General features: G+C 38.3%; 2 protein-coding genes across 2 annotated transcripts in view; both read right to left on the bottom strand.

Annotated features, from left to right (window-relative positions):
- Positions 1-447: 447 nt before the first annotated feature.
- LOC307268652 (4-galactosyl-N-acetylglucosaminide 3-alpha-L-fucosyltransferase 9-like) lies at positions 448-3,952 on the bottom strand. Its single transcript, XM_080051369.1, has 2 exons — positions 3,831-3,952; positions 448-1,683 (listed from the first exon to the last, which is right to left on the bottom strand). Exon 2 carries the CDS (start codon positions 1,672-1,674, stop codon positions 514-516), a length of 1,161 nt encoding a protein of 386 aa, XP_079907495.1. The 5' UTR covers positions 1,675-1,683; positions 3,831-3,952; the 3' UTR covers positions 448-513.
- A 3,058-nt stretch (positions 3,953-7,010) lies between these two features.
- The window catches only part of fgd6 (FYVE, RhoGEF and PH domain containing 6), a 23,928-nt gene continuing 12,471 nt past the window's right edge, over positions 7,011-18,467 (bottom strand). The window contains exons 7-21 of the mRNA XM_080050902.1: positions 16,958-17,114; positions 16,453-16,540; positions 13,900-13,950; positions 13,745-13,803; positions 13,286-13,357; positions 12,805-12,873; positions 12,598-12,681; positions 11,948-12,027; positions 11,728-11,830; positions 11,113-11,259; positions 10,911-11,013; positions 10,489-10,583; positions 10,231-10,359; positions 9,732-9,880; positions 7,011-9,188 (exon numbers count right to left, since the gene is read on the bottom strand). Of these exons, the coding sequence (XP_079907028.1) occupies positions 9,146-9,188; positions 9,732-9,880; positions 10,231-10,359; positions 10,489-10,583; positions 10,911-11,013; positions 11,113-11,259; positions 11,728-11,830; positions 11,948-12,027; positions 12,598-12,681; positions 12,805-12,873; positions 13,286-13,357; positions 13,745-13,803; positions 13,900-13,950; positions 16,453-16,540; positions 16,958-17,114 (1,429 nt within the window). The 3' untranslated portion in view covers positions 7,011-9,145. The remainder of the gene's footprint in view (positions 9,189-9,731; positions 9,881-10,230; positions 10,360-10,488; positions 10,584-10,910; positions 11,014-11,112; positions 11,260-11,727; positions 11,831-11,947; positions 12,028-12,597; positions 12,682-12,804; positions 12,874-13,285; positions 13,358-13,744; positions 13,804-13,899; positions 13,951-16,452; positions 16,541-16,957; positions 17,115-18,467) is intronic.

The raw sequence follows: 18,467 nt of genomic DNA, 5'->3' as shown, positions 1-18,467 counted from the left end.
CCGGACCCCCCTAGGAGGGTAAGGATCTCAGCTGGCTCTTATTTTCGCACAGCTGCACAGTGGAGGCACTAGCAGAAAACACTGGGTGTGTGAATGATATTTAACAAAGATCTATAGTTTCAGCAGCGCTATAATTGGAGAGGGGCCCCCAATCATATTTCGCTTAGGGCCCCCTGAAGGCTTGGGCCGGCTCTGGTGAAATTAAACGTTCGCTCACATTCTGTGCATCTCCTTGGGGCTAAGCCCCCCCCTGTTCCTAAAACCTAGTGACGCCCCTGGGAGCAGGTATGGAAAAATTGACAATATGACTCCATTGATAAAATAAAAAATAAAAAAAGTCAAAATAGAATTTGGATGTGAGTAAACAAAGCATTTTATAAATGATACTGATGGCGTACGTGTGTTGTCCATGCACAACAATTCAGATGAAATTACTGCTGTCTTTGGGACTATTATTGTCAGTGTCCCAGACTGACATTTCATTTGGCAAATGCTCCTTTTGCTACAGCGATGTTAACCATAGTACCATTTGTTGAGATCATTAATAGTTTGGTACTGTCTGTTTTTTCGTAAGTAACTACAAGTTCTGCAAGCGTGTTCTCCGGCAAACTGAGATCTTTGTACTTTAAACCTGTTCCTCCAGTTAAAGTATCTCATGTACTCAGTAATGTTTTGATCCAGGTAAAGTAGCCTATCTGCCAGCTCCTTTGGGGTGGAATAGTCATCTACATGAATGAAAGATTCTGCTGGGACATGGTCCTCATAATTTGGTCTTGAAGTACCAAGAACTACGGGTACACTTCCCAAATTCATAGCATTGTACAACTTCTCTGTGATATAGTCTTTGCAAACAGAGTTTTCAAAGGACAGGTAGAATTTACAACTAGAAATTATCTTCGAATAGTCTTCCTTACTAATACGGTTGCCAAATCCATTTCCATAAGTACTAATGTTGATGTGTTTTTTCAGTTCGTTGTAGAACTGAACTCTCTTAAACCCCGGGTTCCAGTGGCTCACAATCCAACACACCAACTTGTCCTTTGCTGGCAGTCTGAAACTCTCAACTTCAGATGGCCTCGGCACCAGGTACCCATTACGCATGGGGATATTTGAATCTAAACGATAATTGCAGGTTACATTAAATACGTTATCTATCCCAGGGATTTTCCGTGAGTTTGCAGGTGACTCCACATTAAACCACACCCATTTCTGAAAGTACGGACGTGGCTCTTGGGGAAAACCATTAATGCCCCAGTGGTGGAAGAAAACTCCGTGGGCTTTACTATAAAGCCTCTTGTCGTCTGTCAATTTGCAGTTATGGATATTGTATTGACTGCAGCTGATATCAAACGTTCTATTAAACGGCCACATCCAGATCAATAAAATGGTGTCAGGCTCAGTGTCCACTGCTGCAGCCTGAGTCTTCTGGGTGTCATTGGGATGAGGGTTAATGTGCGGCTCACTGGAACAGTTCTTGTTTGAGTCCTGGGTCAGTGTTCTGTTCGCACACTGAACTGTAGGACAGGGAGGACGGACATTTTGTGAAAAGTTGAAAGATGGCAACTTGAAGTCAGACTTGATGTAAGCGAAGAAAACCAGTAGAAAACACACCACCACTAGGCTGCGGAGGACATATGGTTGCAGAGTAGTCAAGCAGCAGGTTGACGGGGACATGGCTCACCCCTGGAGAAAGAAGAGATCCATTGATTACAGACAGGGTATTTAATACAATAATGTTTATACTGTATAATGCAGTTGTTTGATTGTGTAAGCAAGGTGTGTTCTATGGGCCAATCACACATGTTCTTTTTGAAATAGAGTATATATTTTTTCTACAAGGTATTCACATGTTCATTCTATTAACATATGAATACCTAATTTTTTTAATGGGGTGTTTTTGATAGACACTTTTTTATAAATAGGCCTACGTTTTTTTGTTTACCTGACTGCATAGAAGTACATCTAGTTTTCCTTACACTCACACAGGCTGACCAAACTACAGCTTGTATGGTCTGTATGCACGCTATATCATTTCAGAGATTGGGGGAAAACTGGGCTCGCCTGTTCTGAGTACTTTTGTGTTGTCTATAGTATACCAATAGAAAAAAACAACAACATTGGTTATGTCATTCTGCGACATTTTTTACATTACATTACATTTTATTAAGCCGTTGAAAAACTAAGGCAGCCTACCTCAATACAAATCTTTGAGTGTTCCCCATCCCACATAATTAAGAGTTAGGCTACTCAAGTACACCCAACCAACATTGCCCAAAGCCAGCCGGTCACCGCGGCACGGCCAAATTATTTAATGGAAAAAATTATCACACAATTGGCGCTACAACCGTTTTCGGGAGTTGTGTTCAGTATGCAATAAAACTATTCGAAATGTTAATTAGATTAGGCTAGGGGATAACACACCGACTGAGAGGTCGAATCCCGGTCGGTGGCAGAGGTCATTATATTGTAGGTTTTTATAAAATGCTGTTTCAATTATATCCTAGCCTAAATCAGTTAGCCTATTTGGACATGGACTAGGCCAATCCTTTTAAGAACAATTTAGACATCTGTATTTTGATCAATCTTTATTCGTGAATAGATCATGATATTGAGTATTTGGGTTTGTGGGATGTGTGTGCGCCAAATTATTTTAAAAGCAGGGATACTATGAATCCACTGCAGCCTCGCACTTCGCCAGCAGAGGTCACTGTCACTGAAGCTTCGAGTAATGAACCTATTTTCGAAACATTGGCTCAACTGGTTCAATGCTTCATAAAAGCTTCATTTGCCCATCACTACTATTAAGTGCATTTTTTTCTCTCTATACAGTAACAACCAAGCAGAAAAGATCATTTAAAGATAGTAGCCTACTCAACCAAAATTCAAGTAGTCTAGATGTCACAACTTCAACCAGTATTTAGTTTGTTTTCATATGTCTGTTTTCCTGGTTTCCTTTCTAACTTTCATGTCATTTCAGACCCGGCCACTCCCTCCTGCTCTGCACTCCCTGTTAATTGCATTCACCTGGCTTGCCCTTACTCACCTGCTCCCCATCTGCTAATCAGCCCCTCAGTTTATATACCAGTCCATTTCCCTCAGTCACTTGCCAGATTGTCCTAGTGTGTTCACCCAGCTTTCCAGCATTCAGATTTTGTCCTGTGTTCCGATCCTGCTTGCCTGTTCGTGTTTCGACCTGTCTTTGGACTTTCCCTTTTGCCTGCCCCAACTGGACTTGTTTGCCACGCTGTCTTACTACCTGGTTTGTCATCCACTTCATTAAAATCTATTTTTGAATCTGAACTGTTTCCTGTGTCCTGCAATTGGGTTCTTGTTTGTCGTTTCCCTGAAACCCTGACACTAGAAGTAAGAACCCTACAGAAGTTTAATGCGTTTAACATGTTTTTTTAATGCAAAATAAATACATAAGTCCCTTTTTTAATTGTCAATCTGGACATTGGTTTGTTTTTCCCCTGATGAATGAGTCATGAAAAAAATATGTTCAATACAACCTGTGTATTAATTTAAAATGTTTAATGATTATATTATATAATTATTATATTAGTCCTCCTCTGAAGCCATCCAGAGACTGAAGGAACAATGACCTTTAGTTAATCAAAGTAAATGCAAATAATAACACACACACCCCAGCTTTGTTCAATACAATGGGAGAGAGATATTTAAAACAATTCTCACAGGAATGATACTTATTACTTTCACCTTTCAAACTAGTAGAGGTTGATAAAAAACCTTAACTCCTTATTTATGTAGCCTACAGGTAATTACAGCACAGCTCATATAATAATGATGAGAAACACAAAAAGCAATCTCACCTTGAAGAAGGAAAAATAAAAAGTAGGCTACTGCAAGACTGATGAGTGAATGCAGATCCTGTAAATGCCACAGTAGAAAAAAAAGACAACTCTTCTCCCTTTGTCACAACTCAAAGAAGAGGTTTTAACTGCCAGAAAAGGACGTGTCAAAGTGTTGGATTGGCAGAAACTGGAATCTAAAGAGTAAACAGTTCAGTGCTACAATGAGTAGGGGAGACCCGGTACAGTTGTAACACCTTGAATTCCTCCAATCAGAAACAAGCTAGAGGGATGACACTCACTGTGCTCGTGCTCCATCAGTTTCCCTCCTTTCTTTCAAAAGGAGAGCCACATCATCAGATACTTCAAGAAGAAGTTATCAAAAGTCTGTTTTTGAGGTAAAAAATCTACTTTTCTTTCAGACATACTTTTTTGGATTCTGTCCTTATACACATTCCCTCTCACCTCTGAATATATCTAGTCATGCAGAATTTTTTTTTGATGCCTATCCATGAGTTGGAAAAAATCCTTCACTCATATTTTTCTATGGCTGCTCTTTCCCCAATACATTGAACAGCAATTAACATTATATAACTACAAAGCAAATAATAGAGTATCTGTAAAAACGATGCCTTAAATAACCCTGTGATCCTAAAATATCTTCAAGTAGCAAACTGTACCAATCAATCAAGCCCTTGACAGCAACTAGCAGGTGTCCAAAGTGCTTTACATCAAGAAAAAAATTAAACAAACATAAATTCTGTTAACCCCAGTACCATTTGCGAAAATCATGAAAAGGTTGGTATTCTCTGTGGTTTTGTAGGTAAGCACAAGTTCTGCATCTGCAAGCATGTTCTCTGGGATACAAAGGCCTACGTATTTCAAACTTGTTCCTCCAGTTAAAGTATCTCATGTACTCAGTATTGTTTTGATCCAGGTAAAGTAGCCTCTCTGCCAGCTCCTTTGGGGTGGAATAGTCATCTACATGAATGAAAGATTCTCCTGGGACATGGTCCTCATAATTTTGTCTTGTAGTACCAAGAACCAGGGCACAGCCCTTGGGGGGCCCATTGTCTTCAGAGGCCAAGAACCTAAATGAGCCTAACATTAAATAACCTATCAGAAATATTCACTATAACCATTTAAAACTTGCACAACCATAATGACGAAACAAACATTTTAAATATTGTAATTTGGGTAAAATGCCAATATCTACTCCTCTGCTACCCTCCGCTTTATGTCCGTCCTGTGTGCACGGCACGCTGAAAAAAAAGTCGCTAACACCAATTTCAAAAAGCCTGGCTCAGAGCCATTAGCTGTTTATATTTACGATTTTGAAGTTTCGGGGAACGGGCTAGGCGGGGCACTTGCTCTGAGAGACAAATATTAATGTGGTTAGTATAAACATAAACAAACATTCGCCAAGTGTTCGCTAGAGATTACCTATGCCTTTTAAACATAACATGATGTACTCCCCCACCCTTACCCAGGGCAGGTGGACTGGACAGAGCTGAGCTGAGGGGGAATGGAGGCTGGCCAGGGAACTTGTATAATTTATAATTTGACCCCTTATACAGTATGCCTTGTTGGCTTCACACCTAGTTGTAGTAATGTGTCTATCACAAAATAAATATCCATTTGTTCTCCCAGGAATTGTAGAATCTTTCAGCCCAGCATCCATTTAATTTGAACTCTCAGGTTAAACAGAAAACAGGTGTTCTTCTTAATTCTTATAAAGTTGACAAGGTTATTACTCTGTTTTCCAGGTACAGCCAGGTACAATTTGAAAAATGTTCCATGAGTTTCATGTCACATACTGAACATACTGCATAGACCAGACCCAGGTGTCACACCATAATGATGTCTGACCAGTTCTTTACTGCACCTCAGGGGCAGCCCGCAGCATAGGCAATATCTGTAATAGTGTCCTTTGTTGTTACAATAAATTGGTAAGTAAGTCAGAAATGTGCTACTATTTTTAAAAACATATACAGTGTAATAATCACAAAAGAGTCCTTTTTCTCACTTGAGCCACTGCTCCCCAAACTCTCGCTGCACGTCGCTGGTTGATAAGATAGTTAGTCTATCTACAAATACATATATGTGTTTATTTAGGGATGAGCGCACACACACACATTGATACAAGTAAAGTATGAGTAAGGGGGGCCCATTGACTGGAGGTTTTCAGGGGCCCAGCCATTTGTGTCGGCGGGCCTGCCAAGAACTCAAATCCATTATCCATGTAAAATTGAATATGGTCTACGGGAGGTTGTTTTCATAAAACAGGGACGTGGCTATGCCTTGCCCACGCTGTTATTTGCGCTCTCCCGGATCTGGATAATCTGTTACACATACATCTTCAGAAGGAACAACATAGGCTGTCAGCCCAAAGACATTATCAATGTCTAATTGTTATGTTTGTTTTGTTTATTTAATGAACGGTAGAGAGGTGTAGCCTTGTTGACTTTGTTTTTGCTCCCATTTTTCGTGTGCTTAACTCAAAAATCTAAAACTTTTTATATGACCATCTCTCTCAAATATTGTTCACAAATCTGACTAAATCTGTGTTAGGGGGGCACTTCTCATTTGCTGAGATAATCCATCCCACCTCCCAGGTGTGGCATATCAAGATGCTGATTAGACAGCATGAATATTGCACAGGTGTGTCTTAGAATGGCCACAATAAAAGGCCACTCTGAAATGTGCAGTTTTGCTTTATTAGGGGAGGGGGGAGAGGGGTACGCTGAGGGGCCCAGAAAACCGGTCAGTTTAAAAGAAAGAAAAAAAAGGTAACCTTTATTGATACAGGTAAATTCAATTGAGAACGGAGACTCTTTTTCAAGGGAGACCTGTTCCCATTTACATGTTCTGGTGTGAAGGGGATGTGTTTACCTGTTTAAATAAAGGTAACAAATACTTAGCAGTACTTAGAGAAGAAGTCTAGTCAAGCCACAGTCAAATATAAGTGGAAAGGTTATTGTAGATAAAATGGCAGTGAAAAATAATATTAAATAATCTACTTTTTAAATGAAAAATCTTACATAGTACAGCTTTAATCGCCAAATAGAAACAATAAATTAACTACTGCTGCCCACACTGTGATTACTCGCCCTTCAAAGTCACAAACACAGGAAATTAACAAAGGACAAGATACATATTTTTATATCTTTATTTATATATTTTATTAAAAACTGTTGCCTGACAGTTATAGAATCATTGTTTATAGGAGACTCTAACTCTGATAGAGTGGATGTTTACAAAATGTTAATGTACAGTCATGAAGAAATGCATTTTTTTTTACCCTACCTACAGTATTAATTGTTTTATTCCTTCACTATAAAAAATACAAAAAAGGATTCTGGGGGAAACTCATTGTACAGAAGAGGATTAGAGCCACACACTATTATTTTTTTTTTGAGAATGAATGTAGAATTCTAAGAATGAGTTTTGAATTCTTAGAACACATCTAAAAATGAATTTTGAATCGTGAGAATAAAGCATAAACATAGATTAAAAACTAGATTAAAAATCAGTTTTATTTATTTCCAAAGGAAAGTGTAGTGTTTCAGTTGGCAAAACAATAATAATCAAAAACAAAAACTATATAAAAATGTAAAATGTGCATAGTCCTTTTTTCTGATCAGAATTCTGAGTTTAAAATGTAGAATTCTGAGAATGAAGTCAGAACTCAAATACATTTACACATGTGGCCCAAAATCCTCTTCCGTATATTTGCCATGATTGGGTAGTGCAACATATGGCAATTTAACTGAGAACAAAACAGACTTGTGTCTTATACAAACTACAAACCCAGAATACCCTGGGGCTAGACAGTGAGTAGTAGCAAACTGAACTGGATTCTTAAACGTATTGTCGTTATTTAGTGTCAGAATTGTGTCAAACAGAGCACCTATATTATTGCAATTCATCTCAAAACAGGAGATATAAAAAAAGAGGCACAATCGTCTGCAAATACAAGCATCGAGATTCAAAATCTTTTCTTCCTTTTGAGCATTTCCTTAGAAATATAGTTCATGCAAACTTTCCACAGAATTTGCTTATATAAAAAGACCCTTTTACTGTAAGCAGTTCTCTTTTAAATTTAAAAGAATAAAAAGGTTTTGATGGAAACATGATATCTCCCAACAAACCCTGTCTCTCCCAAGGCAGCCTGTGCTTTTCTAAAACAATAAAATCTTCCTATTTATAAATATTAGCTCTTGGCTTTGATATAAAAAAAAATGTCAATGATGCTATGTCCTGTCCGTATACACAGTTTTACCCGTTAACCACTTTTAAATGGCTAAAATGGGGAAAAAAAAAACAAACAAAAAAAATATTCATGACATTTCCAGTTTTCTCCAGGATCTTGTTATTTTTTATAGCCCACGATTTGAAATGTTTTGTATGTTAAAATTAAAGAGAAAAAAAAAAAAAAAAAAAAAAAGGAGTAAAATCTCTTAACCAGAGAGATCATCAGAACGTCAACTTCCTGTTTCTCTGTAGAAGCTGGATTTTCACAGTAAAATCCCACCTTTGTGACATCATTAAACTCTTGAATATCAGCGATTCTTTACGTACGTTTAGTTGAACTATCTAACCATTTGGGTAAACTTTATGATGAGAGTTATTTAAAAAGGTACAGTGTGTAATAAAGGTGTATTTAGGCTAGTGGCAAAAGTACTAGATTGCAATGGGCTTTCTCTACGCCACCCTTTCTGAGAAAATTCTACAGAAGCTATGGTGGCCTTGAAGGACAAAATGCTGGTTACTAAAGATGGTATCACCAATTAAATTAAATAAAAAAAACACCAATTTCCTTTACACACTGTACCTTTAAAATTCAGATTTCAACTTGGCAAAAACTAAAAACTACTGATTGTAACCGATTATCAACACGCTCGAATGAAGGTGGACAATATGTGATTCCTTCATCCGTTTGAAGTTAAAAATATCTCCCAGACTTCCTTCGGATTTCCAAAGGGCTTCAAATATGCCTGACAACTGTTCTGTCTCACTTCCATACACACATGCTTCTGGACTTGACATTCGACCCACAGCTGTCACACAGTACTAACTCTGACTTCAGATCAGCATAACATTTAACAAAAAAAAATGCATTTAGAGAAACATAATCCAGCTCTTTGAGGGTTGAGCAGTCTGGTTTTGACTCTCTGTCTGCGGTGGGTCGATTTGTTTAAAGGGAACAGTCCATACAGAGTCATTCCTGAGCTCGTGACCTTTGACCTGAGATCAATCAAAAAGGTTGTAGGTTGTTTTTATCAACTGGCTCCGGGGCTGTGAGTGATTCCGACTTCACTCCTGTAACAACCAAGTCACTGTTCAAGAATCATTGCCTCTTGGAAGGCTTCGATCCATCTAGAAAGACAAGGGACCGACATATTAAAAAATACTTCAATACAATTTAAAGTTACAATCCTTAAGATTTTCATGAAATCAAATTCCATTTTGTGTTGTTTTATCATTTTTTCCCGTAATAATCGCTCTATATAGTCATTTAATGTATTACAAAAGTCAAAAAAATGCTCTCTTTTTTCTGCAATTTAAAAAATGTTTATCTGACAAATTTTGGCTTTTTTTGTACTATATTTTGAATAAGTCGAAAAAAAAATAATGACATAAATAAAACTAAATAAATGTTTCAACATCTGAAATATTTCTTCTTACTTTTTTTACTTTGCAAAATTCTCCCTGACCAAAAGTAATTGATGTCGTTTTACCCTGCAGTTTTGCTTATTATAAAAATTGGTCTATAATTGAATTTAATGTCATTGTAGTCCGCCATTCCTTTTTTTTAAACTATGCATTGCATACTAATCCAGACTTTGTTGCCAAATCAATCAATAATTGAATTCTATACGATCACAATTTTGAAGGCCCAGTTTCCCCATTGTAACTGACCTCTGTGCAGTCGGGATGTCGTCAGCTTTAAAGATGTAGAATAGCGTGTTCTTGTGATACAGTTTGAACTGAAGTTTCTGGGCCGGACCGTTCTTCTCCTCACGCAGGAAAAACCCGAGAAGGGGCTGACTCTCCAACGCTGCCACATCCTGGAGGGAGAAAATATTAGCCAATCAAAAACAGGTAGAGAAATAACACCAAGTTTTATTACACTAGCAATATGGTTTGCTGGTTTTATGCGTCCGCGAGGCACAGTTGCCGAACGGTGAAAGTAGAAAAGGTGGGGGGCAAGAGGGTTTAACATCTAAGAAGTTACTTTATTGTACAAGGTCACGGTGACCACACAATATGTATCTTTTAGTCAGAATCGGCATCTGGGCAAAGTTTGATGAAAATTCCTCCAAGTGTTCATGAGATATTGTGCTCACAAGAATGGCCCAGACGAACAGACAGATGTACGTATGTACGTACGGCATAGGATTTGTATTAGAGTGCGTACCTCGCTGGCAGCGTAGGTGTACAGGACTTTATTCTTGATGACAAACCAAAGCCTCTTCCATTGCTTCTTGTTGCCTTTGGAACGGTTTAAATAGCCGCTCATGGACGAGTTCTCCGTGTTGGCGGATACCTGAAAAAAAAAGTAAAAAAAAAAGGTCACTTCACATAGCTACACAGTGTATGAAAAAATTCATAAGACTATAAGGTACACCAAAAAGTACTCAGCGATTTAGCGTGAGTGTTGATTTATGTGCCTTGCCTCTTTTAGTGCAGCTGGAATCTTCTTCTGTTTTCTAGTGAAGGAGAAAGCTCCAGGTTTGATGGGAGACACAGAGGTTGAGGCACAGCGGTCACCTAAAAAAAATTTTAAATAAAAAAATGTATTCATTAAATAGACAAAAACTAAACACTTCTACCACAAGGAAACAATGTAGATCATGTTAAAGGGCAAATGATAAATCTAACGATATTTTGTGTTATTGTTTTTGTTAACAAATCCCATAAAGAGGCCTTTCCAGCCTACTATGTTAGTGGCAATCATGAAGACATAAATATTTAAAAACAGGTCACAAATATATACGTTTCACATTCTGTCTCTGTCACTGGGACATAATTCACAGGATTTGTTAAATAAATCAACCAAAAGAACAATACCTTAAAATAAAAATCCATTTTACTTACTATTCTCCTGCAGCTTGACAAAGCAGTGATCACACACTCGCGCCGGCTGGTTCTTCAGATACTCCAGGTAAAACTTATTGGCAGAGCAAGCCTGACACACCACCTGCAGTGTCACATGTATATATAAGTGATGTTAGAAGACTGTGAAAACCAATACAGTGTGATAAGAGTATAGCGGTAATAGAGTCGTAGTGGTACAGACCTTTCCACAGGCGCGACAGTGATGCCTCCTCCAGGTGAGGGTGAATTCACAGGTGCACATCATGCACATTGTGGCCCTCAGGTCTGGGATCCAGATTGGAGCCTTGGAACCCAACGGGGCCCCGCTGTCAATCACCACTCCCTCTGCCTGAGACGAGAAAGGTTTATGGGTAAATTCTGAACGCACTAAGAGTGAATTTCTTAAAGCCCCCTGTGAACCCAAATCCACAAAATCCTTTAGAGAGTTAGTTTCACGATAGTTAAGCATCTGAAAAGAGTTAGGAATATTTATCAATCCAAATGAAAGATATTGTCATTTAAGTTTGATAAACTTTACAGAAATTTGGTTTAGATGAGGCAGGCTATGCTCTTAATATGACGCATAAGTATTTTGAACCAATCATGGTAGTTCTCGTCCTGAGCTTTCTATAATAACAATGACTGTTGCCATTCAGTCCTGTCAAACGGTAAAGACAGTAAAAGGGCTGTTTTCTTAACTAAGTTTTATTTTCAATCAGATTTTTGTAAAAGCTATTGTGACAACCAACTTTGATATCATTTACTATTTTAGACGTAGGAACATTTCAAAAGGATCAACTCAGATTGATAGTTTTACCTCCTCTTGACTCCGACTGGATATAAATGTTATTTTCTTCTTTGTGTAATCGTCTATTGCCTTGGCTATGGCCTCCAACCACTGGTCCCTCTCTGTCGCCGAGCTGTGAGCACATAAATACTGTATATCAGCATACAATTCAATGTATAAATATGTGTGTGTGTGTGTGTGTGTGTGTGTGTGTGTGTGTGTGTGTGTGTATCTGTATGTGTGTGCTGACCTGGCAGACAGTATGAAAGATCGCTCGACACTTTCAATATTCAGCTCGTTCTGATAGGCTTCCTGGCTCGGTTTACTGGTCTGGAACAAACACGCCAGACATCCATTAATAACAGAAAACTATTTCAAATGTAAGAGTCATGCTCAAACGCAAAATAAGTCATTTGTTTCAGTGAAGACGAACACAAGTGAATTTAAGGCTAGACAATGCAGGCACCAATATAGTTTTTTCAAGCACTGGTTAATTTTTAGATTTTTGATTCGATAACATGTCTTTTTTTATACAATTATTTATAAAAAGGTCCAAATTAATGTACATCAAGGTGTTTATTTAACTAAACGTTTTCTGTTTACGTCTGTATATCTACTTTACAACAATCTTTAACGGCCATTATCTCAACATCTGTTTTTTTTTTAATACTCGGAACCAAAAATCTCAACTTCTAAAGCAATAACCATCAACTTAGCTTTCCAAAATCTTTCTTAGCACTATTCTGAAGGTTATTACAGAAGGATTTGTACATGTGTTGTTAAATTGTCAGGTTTAAGATACATTTTCTACTTAAAAACAAGCCGAAAATGCATTTTTAAGACCTGGTGAAAAAATGAATCCACTATAGCAGTGAGGTGTATACGCAGTGTGTCTCTCACCTTCATCCCAGCCAGGGAGAGGACACTGTTGAGTTTATACTGTCCGGACTGGACTGGGGTGGTGTACATGAGCGCATCATTGAACTGAAGAAACAAAATAAAACACAAGACTTATTTTTTTAGATTAAATTATCAAAGGAAAAAGATCAGAAAGATATGTTTAAAAGCAACAAACGTGAAGCGTAACGTTTTCAACTCTTCGCTCACCAGAAAGAACATCCGCGGCTGCATTTCTTTCCTGGACAGTTTCATCAGAGTGCCCTCCTTCAGAAACACCTGCAAACACACACACGTTTGGTCTTCAACAACTAAATAATAAACTTTAAAAAATAATAATAATAATAATAATTTAAATCTTTTAGTTTGTGGGTGAAGATGACATGATATCAGATGGTTGGATGGTCATAATGGCAGATTTAGAAGTTGAAGTCAGCGATTATGGAGAACAACTTCTCACACACACACACACACACACACACACACACACACACACACACACACACACACACACACACACACCCATATTTCGTTAAAACAAGCACAAAAGGAAAGTTATGTGAAAGTCAGGTAGTAATACGGCTGTGTGCCAGTCCCCTGAGAGAATCAACACGCAGGTGTTAATTCTCTAGAATAAACAGTGTCAAACTTAACTTGGCTCTTATTTACTTTGGTTTCTTTATTGACTTACCCTTCCCGGCTGAACAATCTCATGGCTGCCATTGAAACTGTACTGAATCTGCATCAGCTTCTGAAAGTTATCCTGAAACACAACAACAACGTGAGGCTTAGCTAGATGTATTTTGATGACGTCATTCCAATATTGCAGCCCACTAGTAAGTTTGCTAAGAAAATCAAGAAAATAACTTGAAATATCAATGAGACCCACCATTCCAATATTCAGTTTTTCTATATCTTTGTATTTTACTTGATAAAAAGTATATATTTTTTTTACACTATTATCAAGGTTTTAAATCCCAAAAAATCCGCACAACCTCAAGTAATTGTATATGCCACTCAGTCAAAAACATCTATGCACTATAATATCAGCAAAGTGCTTTTCCCTCATATGTGGGTACTGCCAGTGCTAAAACTTGTAGGGTTTAATTTTCCACTTTTAAAGTTCGGTGTGTTGGAAATAAGCTCTTACCCCTTGCTTCATAATATCATTGGCATGGTTGGCCACTTCTTTCACTATGCTGAGGGCGGCTGCATGGAGAAAAAGAACATTGAATATTAGTGTGTCTATTTACCTAGAGCACAAGTGATGGTACCGTGACACACTGATGGAGAGTATCTTCTTACCTTGTGTGTCTTTATAATCCTCAGAGTCTTCTGGGAGGTTCTTCAGATAATCTGGAAGAGAGAAAACCGGTTTGAGCAGATAAAGAAATATGATAAACAATTGTTATGGGTCTTGGCACCAGGGGGAGACAGAGAAAACAAATACACTGCATTCCAAATTATAAGGCAAATTAGATTTTCCCAGATTTTCCTAAATAGTCGATGCAAATCACAGTCAGTATAATTTTCAAGTCATCAACCGTTAGAGTATATTTTGAATTTTATTGAACAAACCTCCCAATAATAAAAGTATTTTTTTCAAAAATAAAAAAAACTCCAAATGCACTGTTCCAAATCATTATGCACAACAGAGTTTCAAAACATTTTATAGGTTGTAAACAAATAAAAATGGTCATTTGTTGAATTTGCAGCATTAGGAGGTCATATTTAGTTCAATCAAAAACATCTTAACAGGCCAAGTTACATGTTAACATAGGACCCCTTCTTTGATATCACCTTCACAATTCTTGCATCCATTGAACTTGTGAGTTCTTGGAGAGTTTCTGCTTGAATATCTTTGCAGGATGCCAGACTAGCCTCCTATAGCTGCTGTTTTGAAGTGAACTGCCTCCCAACCTCATAAATGTTTTGCCTGAGGATGCTCCAAAGGTTCTCAATAGGGTTGAGGTCAGGGGGAGATGGGGGCCACACCAGCCCTGCGTTCCAATACCCGTTCAACATGCCCTCGTTCACTTGCCCTAGGCACTCCGACCATCCAGGGTTGCACGGCACTCATCAGTAAACAAGACTGTTTGAAGATTAGTCTTCATGTATTCCTGAGCCCACTGCAACTGTTTCAGCTTGTGATCATTGTTTAGGGGTGGCCGAATAATAGGTTTATGCACAACTGCAAACTTCTGGATCCTACACCTTGAGGTTTGCGGGACTCCAGAGGCACCAGAAGCTTCAAATACCTGTCTGCTGCTTTGTGATGGCATTTTAGCAGCTGCTCTCCTATTCCGATGAATTTGTCTGGCAGAAACCTTCCTCATATTACCTTTATCCGAACAAACCCGTCTGTGCTCTGAATCAGCCACAAATCTCTTCACAGTATGATGATCACACTTAAGTTTTCGTGAAACATCTAATGTTTTCATACCTTGTCCAAGGTATTGCACTATTTGACGCTTTTAGGCAGCAGAGAGATCCTTTTTCTTTCCCATATTGCTTGAAACCTGTGGCCTGCTTAATCATGTGGAACGTCCTTGTTAAGTAGATTTCCTTTGATTGGGCTTACTTAGCAAACTGATTATCACAGGTGTCTGAGATTGATTTCAATGATCCAAAGCGCCCTGAGACACAATACCATCCATGAGTTTAAATTAAATACAAACAAATAAATGTTTATGACACTTAATTCCAATTTGCATAGTAATTTGTGACAGACTGTATAACAAAACATCTTATAAGATTGAAGGAAGAAGTGCTTGGATATTTGTTTGACTTAATAACGCATGAGGTCACAGTGACCTGGGCCTTTGACCTCCAAAATCTAATCAGCTCATACATGAATTAGAGCTGACATTGATTTGTGCAAACTTTTAAGAATATCCCTCAAAGTGTGAGATATTGGGTTCACAAGAATGGCGTGCATGGATGGACAACCCTAAAACATAACGCCTCCGGCCTTTGGCTATCGCCGGTGTGGAGGCGTAAACATTGTAGTCAAGTAAAGGCCCTTAGTAGCACTGTTGTTCATTTATAAAGGGTTGAAGTTCAGTGTGCATGTTTCATTGGTTACCGTCCACTAGGTGCCAGTATTGCACCAAAACCTAAACCTGAAGCCAGAAGAGAAAGACATGACTTCAGTCCAGGTTGCATTCACGTGGTGTCAATAAAAAAACAGCCATGATTCAATAAACCGTTGACCTTCACTGAACAGGCGTTTGCAGAACAGACCAGAACTAGGAGTGAATATGTGTTGAGTCAAGTGAGTTTGTAAGATTAATAATGGTAATATGACCATGGTGATGATTTTCATATCTATTCTTTTTACCATTCCAAGATCTTCCTCTTTTTTGCCAGCATTTTGGTTCATTTTGTAAAAAAAATATAAACGTTTATTGAAATCTCAAGAAGAGGTTAAAAATCAAACAACAAAGTAAAGTTTAAAATTTGGACTACCTCGTCATTTGTGAGTTCCTTGATCATTTCAAGTGTTATATATATTACACAGGCAAAGATCAATAAGTATAAAATGTAAAGGATTTTCTTTTCTGTCTTTATGGATAATTATTATTGATTCATAATACAAGTAATTCACGTCTTGTGTGTCCGTCTATCTCTCACACAAAGGACACACCTGAACATGTAAAGTGTTGAAAAAAAAAGTCAAAGTTGTTGTATATTCTCAAAGTTGTTATAGTTTATTGAAATCTCAAGTAAAGAGGAAACAATAAAATACCAAAGTACGGTATGCATTTCGTACTAGGCTACCTTGTCCTTTGCAAAGTGCCTTTTCAAGTGTTAAAAACAAAAAAAATTAAAAGTTTTTTATTAATTTATTTTGTTTACCTGTGAGCAGTAGCTGGTACTGGGGGATCCTCTGCACTGGTTTCAGCAGGTAATGTTTTAGAGCCAGACTGGCACATCTGGGACTCATCTGAGATATAAAACAAACAAACAAACAAACGGTTATTTTTAAATAATAACATTTTAAAAACCCCACACAAATACACAGACACACTATTACATTTTACACTATTTTACATAATCTACATTCAAATCTAGATTGAAAAAAACAAACATTTTAATGTGATAACTCTGCTTTGTGTTAAGTTGTTGGTCAGACAATGATAATAAAAAAAACATAGTGGCAGATTAAAAGGTTTTAAAAATCATGTCAAAGAAAATACTTCATTACTTAAGAAAGGATAACCCATTTAATAGTGAGACTAATTGTAAGATGAAACCCTCATTAACCAAAATGGTAGAATTATAACAACTTCCACTCAATAAAAACACACACAAACAAACTGTAGGAGCAAACAACACACAGCCCCCTATTTCCAACTCTTACCTCAAACTCTCGGACCACGGCGGTGAAGGCAGCGTTTTTCCTGCACTGTTCGTCCAGAAGAGCCACGTTGTTGTCAAACTGGCGGATGTAGGTGGAATACATCTTCAGGTACGGGCCCTTCTGCACAAAGATGTCCGACAGTCTCTGGTGATCGCTCCTGTGACCGGGAGACACACACATAAGGTTTGCGGTCAGTCAATGAACAAAAAGTCAGTCGGTATTGCAGTCAGAGATGCACCGATCCACTATTTTTCAGTAGAATAAGATTCCAAGATCTGGATTCTGGTCTGGATATACAGTAGAATAGAATATCTTTATTGTCATTGTAACAAGTGCAACGGAATTAAGTGCAGGCCTTGTTCAGTGCAAAAACATCACATTGAGGTAGTAAGCCGATACCGATATTATAATTATCATACATTTCTTTGTTGGTGGTGGTGATGTTATGTGTAAAGGCCCTTTTCCACCGCCGCGCGGCAACGCCGCCGCCTCCATTCATTTCAATGAGGGAAGGGCGGCTGAGGGAAGGCGGCAAGGGAGGCGGTTCAGCCGCGGCGGTTGGGCCAGGAAGCGGTTGCCGCCCACGTGAACACGCGCAGATTTTCCCCAACCGCTCAGCTTTCCCCGTGTTGAAACTTACAGCGGCAGCCGCCCGGCGGCAAGGCGGGAGTACAAGGCGTCGTTGCAAACGGAGTACAGACATAAACAACACGGATCTACCATGTTTTAAGTCAATGTTAAAGTGTCTGTCGTTTAAAAAAGATTGGATATATATTCGACGTTGAACACAAACATGTGGACCAGTGATTGAAGACGATTTTCTAGGGGAAATATTTTTTAGACGGAACTGTATTTTCTCTCTGTACTTTTATTCTTCATAAAAGCTCATATAGAGAGACTATAACATCGTTATACGAGAGAGAAAGAGAGAAATAAGTGTGGTGGACTTCTGGTCGGGCTATATCAACGATACGATCACCGAAGCATCTCGCTGTCATGGCCGCCGAGGCAGCAGCCGCTTCTCAAAACGCCGGGCTCACCGGTGGAGTCCTCCGGCAAGGAGGCGGTTGAGAGGGCGGTTGCCGCGCGGCGGTGGGAAAGGCCCTTAAGGTTAGGAAGGCTTAAGCAACACAGCAATTCTAATTTAAAAGAGCAAAACATTTACAAAATTGCATAAAGGTTTATGTGAACTGGTTTGAATACAGAATAATTTTTTTTTTAATTGCTTAATTTCTTTACTTTTTTATGTGTTATATCACAAATATATGGTCTTACATTTTTAATTTCTAACATAATTATTTAGACAGTTGTAGAGTTAGTAGAGTTGACAGCCCGAGATAGAGTGCAGTCATATCGGACTCGATACCGATATTGCAGTAGCGGATGAAAAAGGTAAACATAAAGAAAATCCATACAAAAAAAAGAAAAAAAAGTGACAAACAACTACACTTTCATACTTTTCTAATGTAGAATAACCTTGCTATTGAAGCTTCTACTTGCTGAAGCTAAC

Source organism: Ammodytes marinus (assembly GCF_949987685.1).
Source record: "Ammodytes marinus genome assembly, chromosome: 22".
NCBI lineage: Eukaryota > Metazoa > Chordata > Actinopteri > Uranoscopiformes > Ammodytidae > Ammodytes > Ammodytes marinus.
This window is presented reverse-complemented; position numbering and strand designations above follow the sequence as displayed.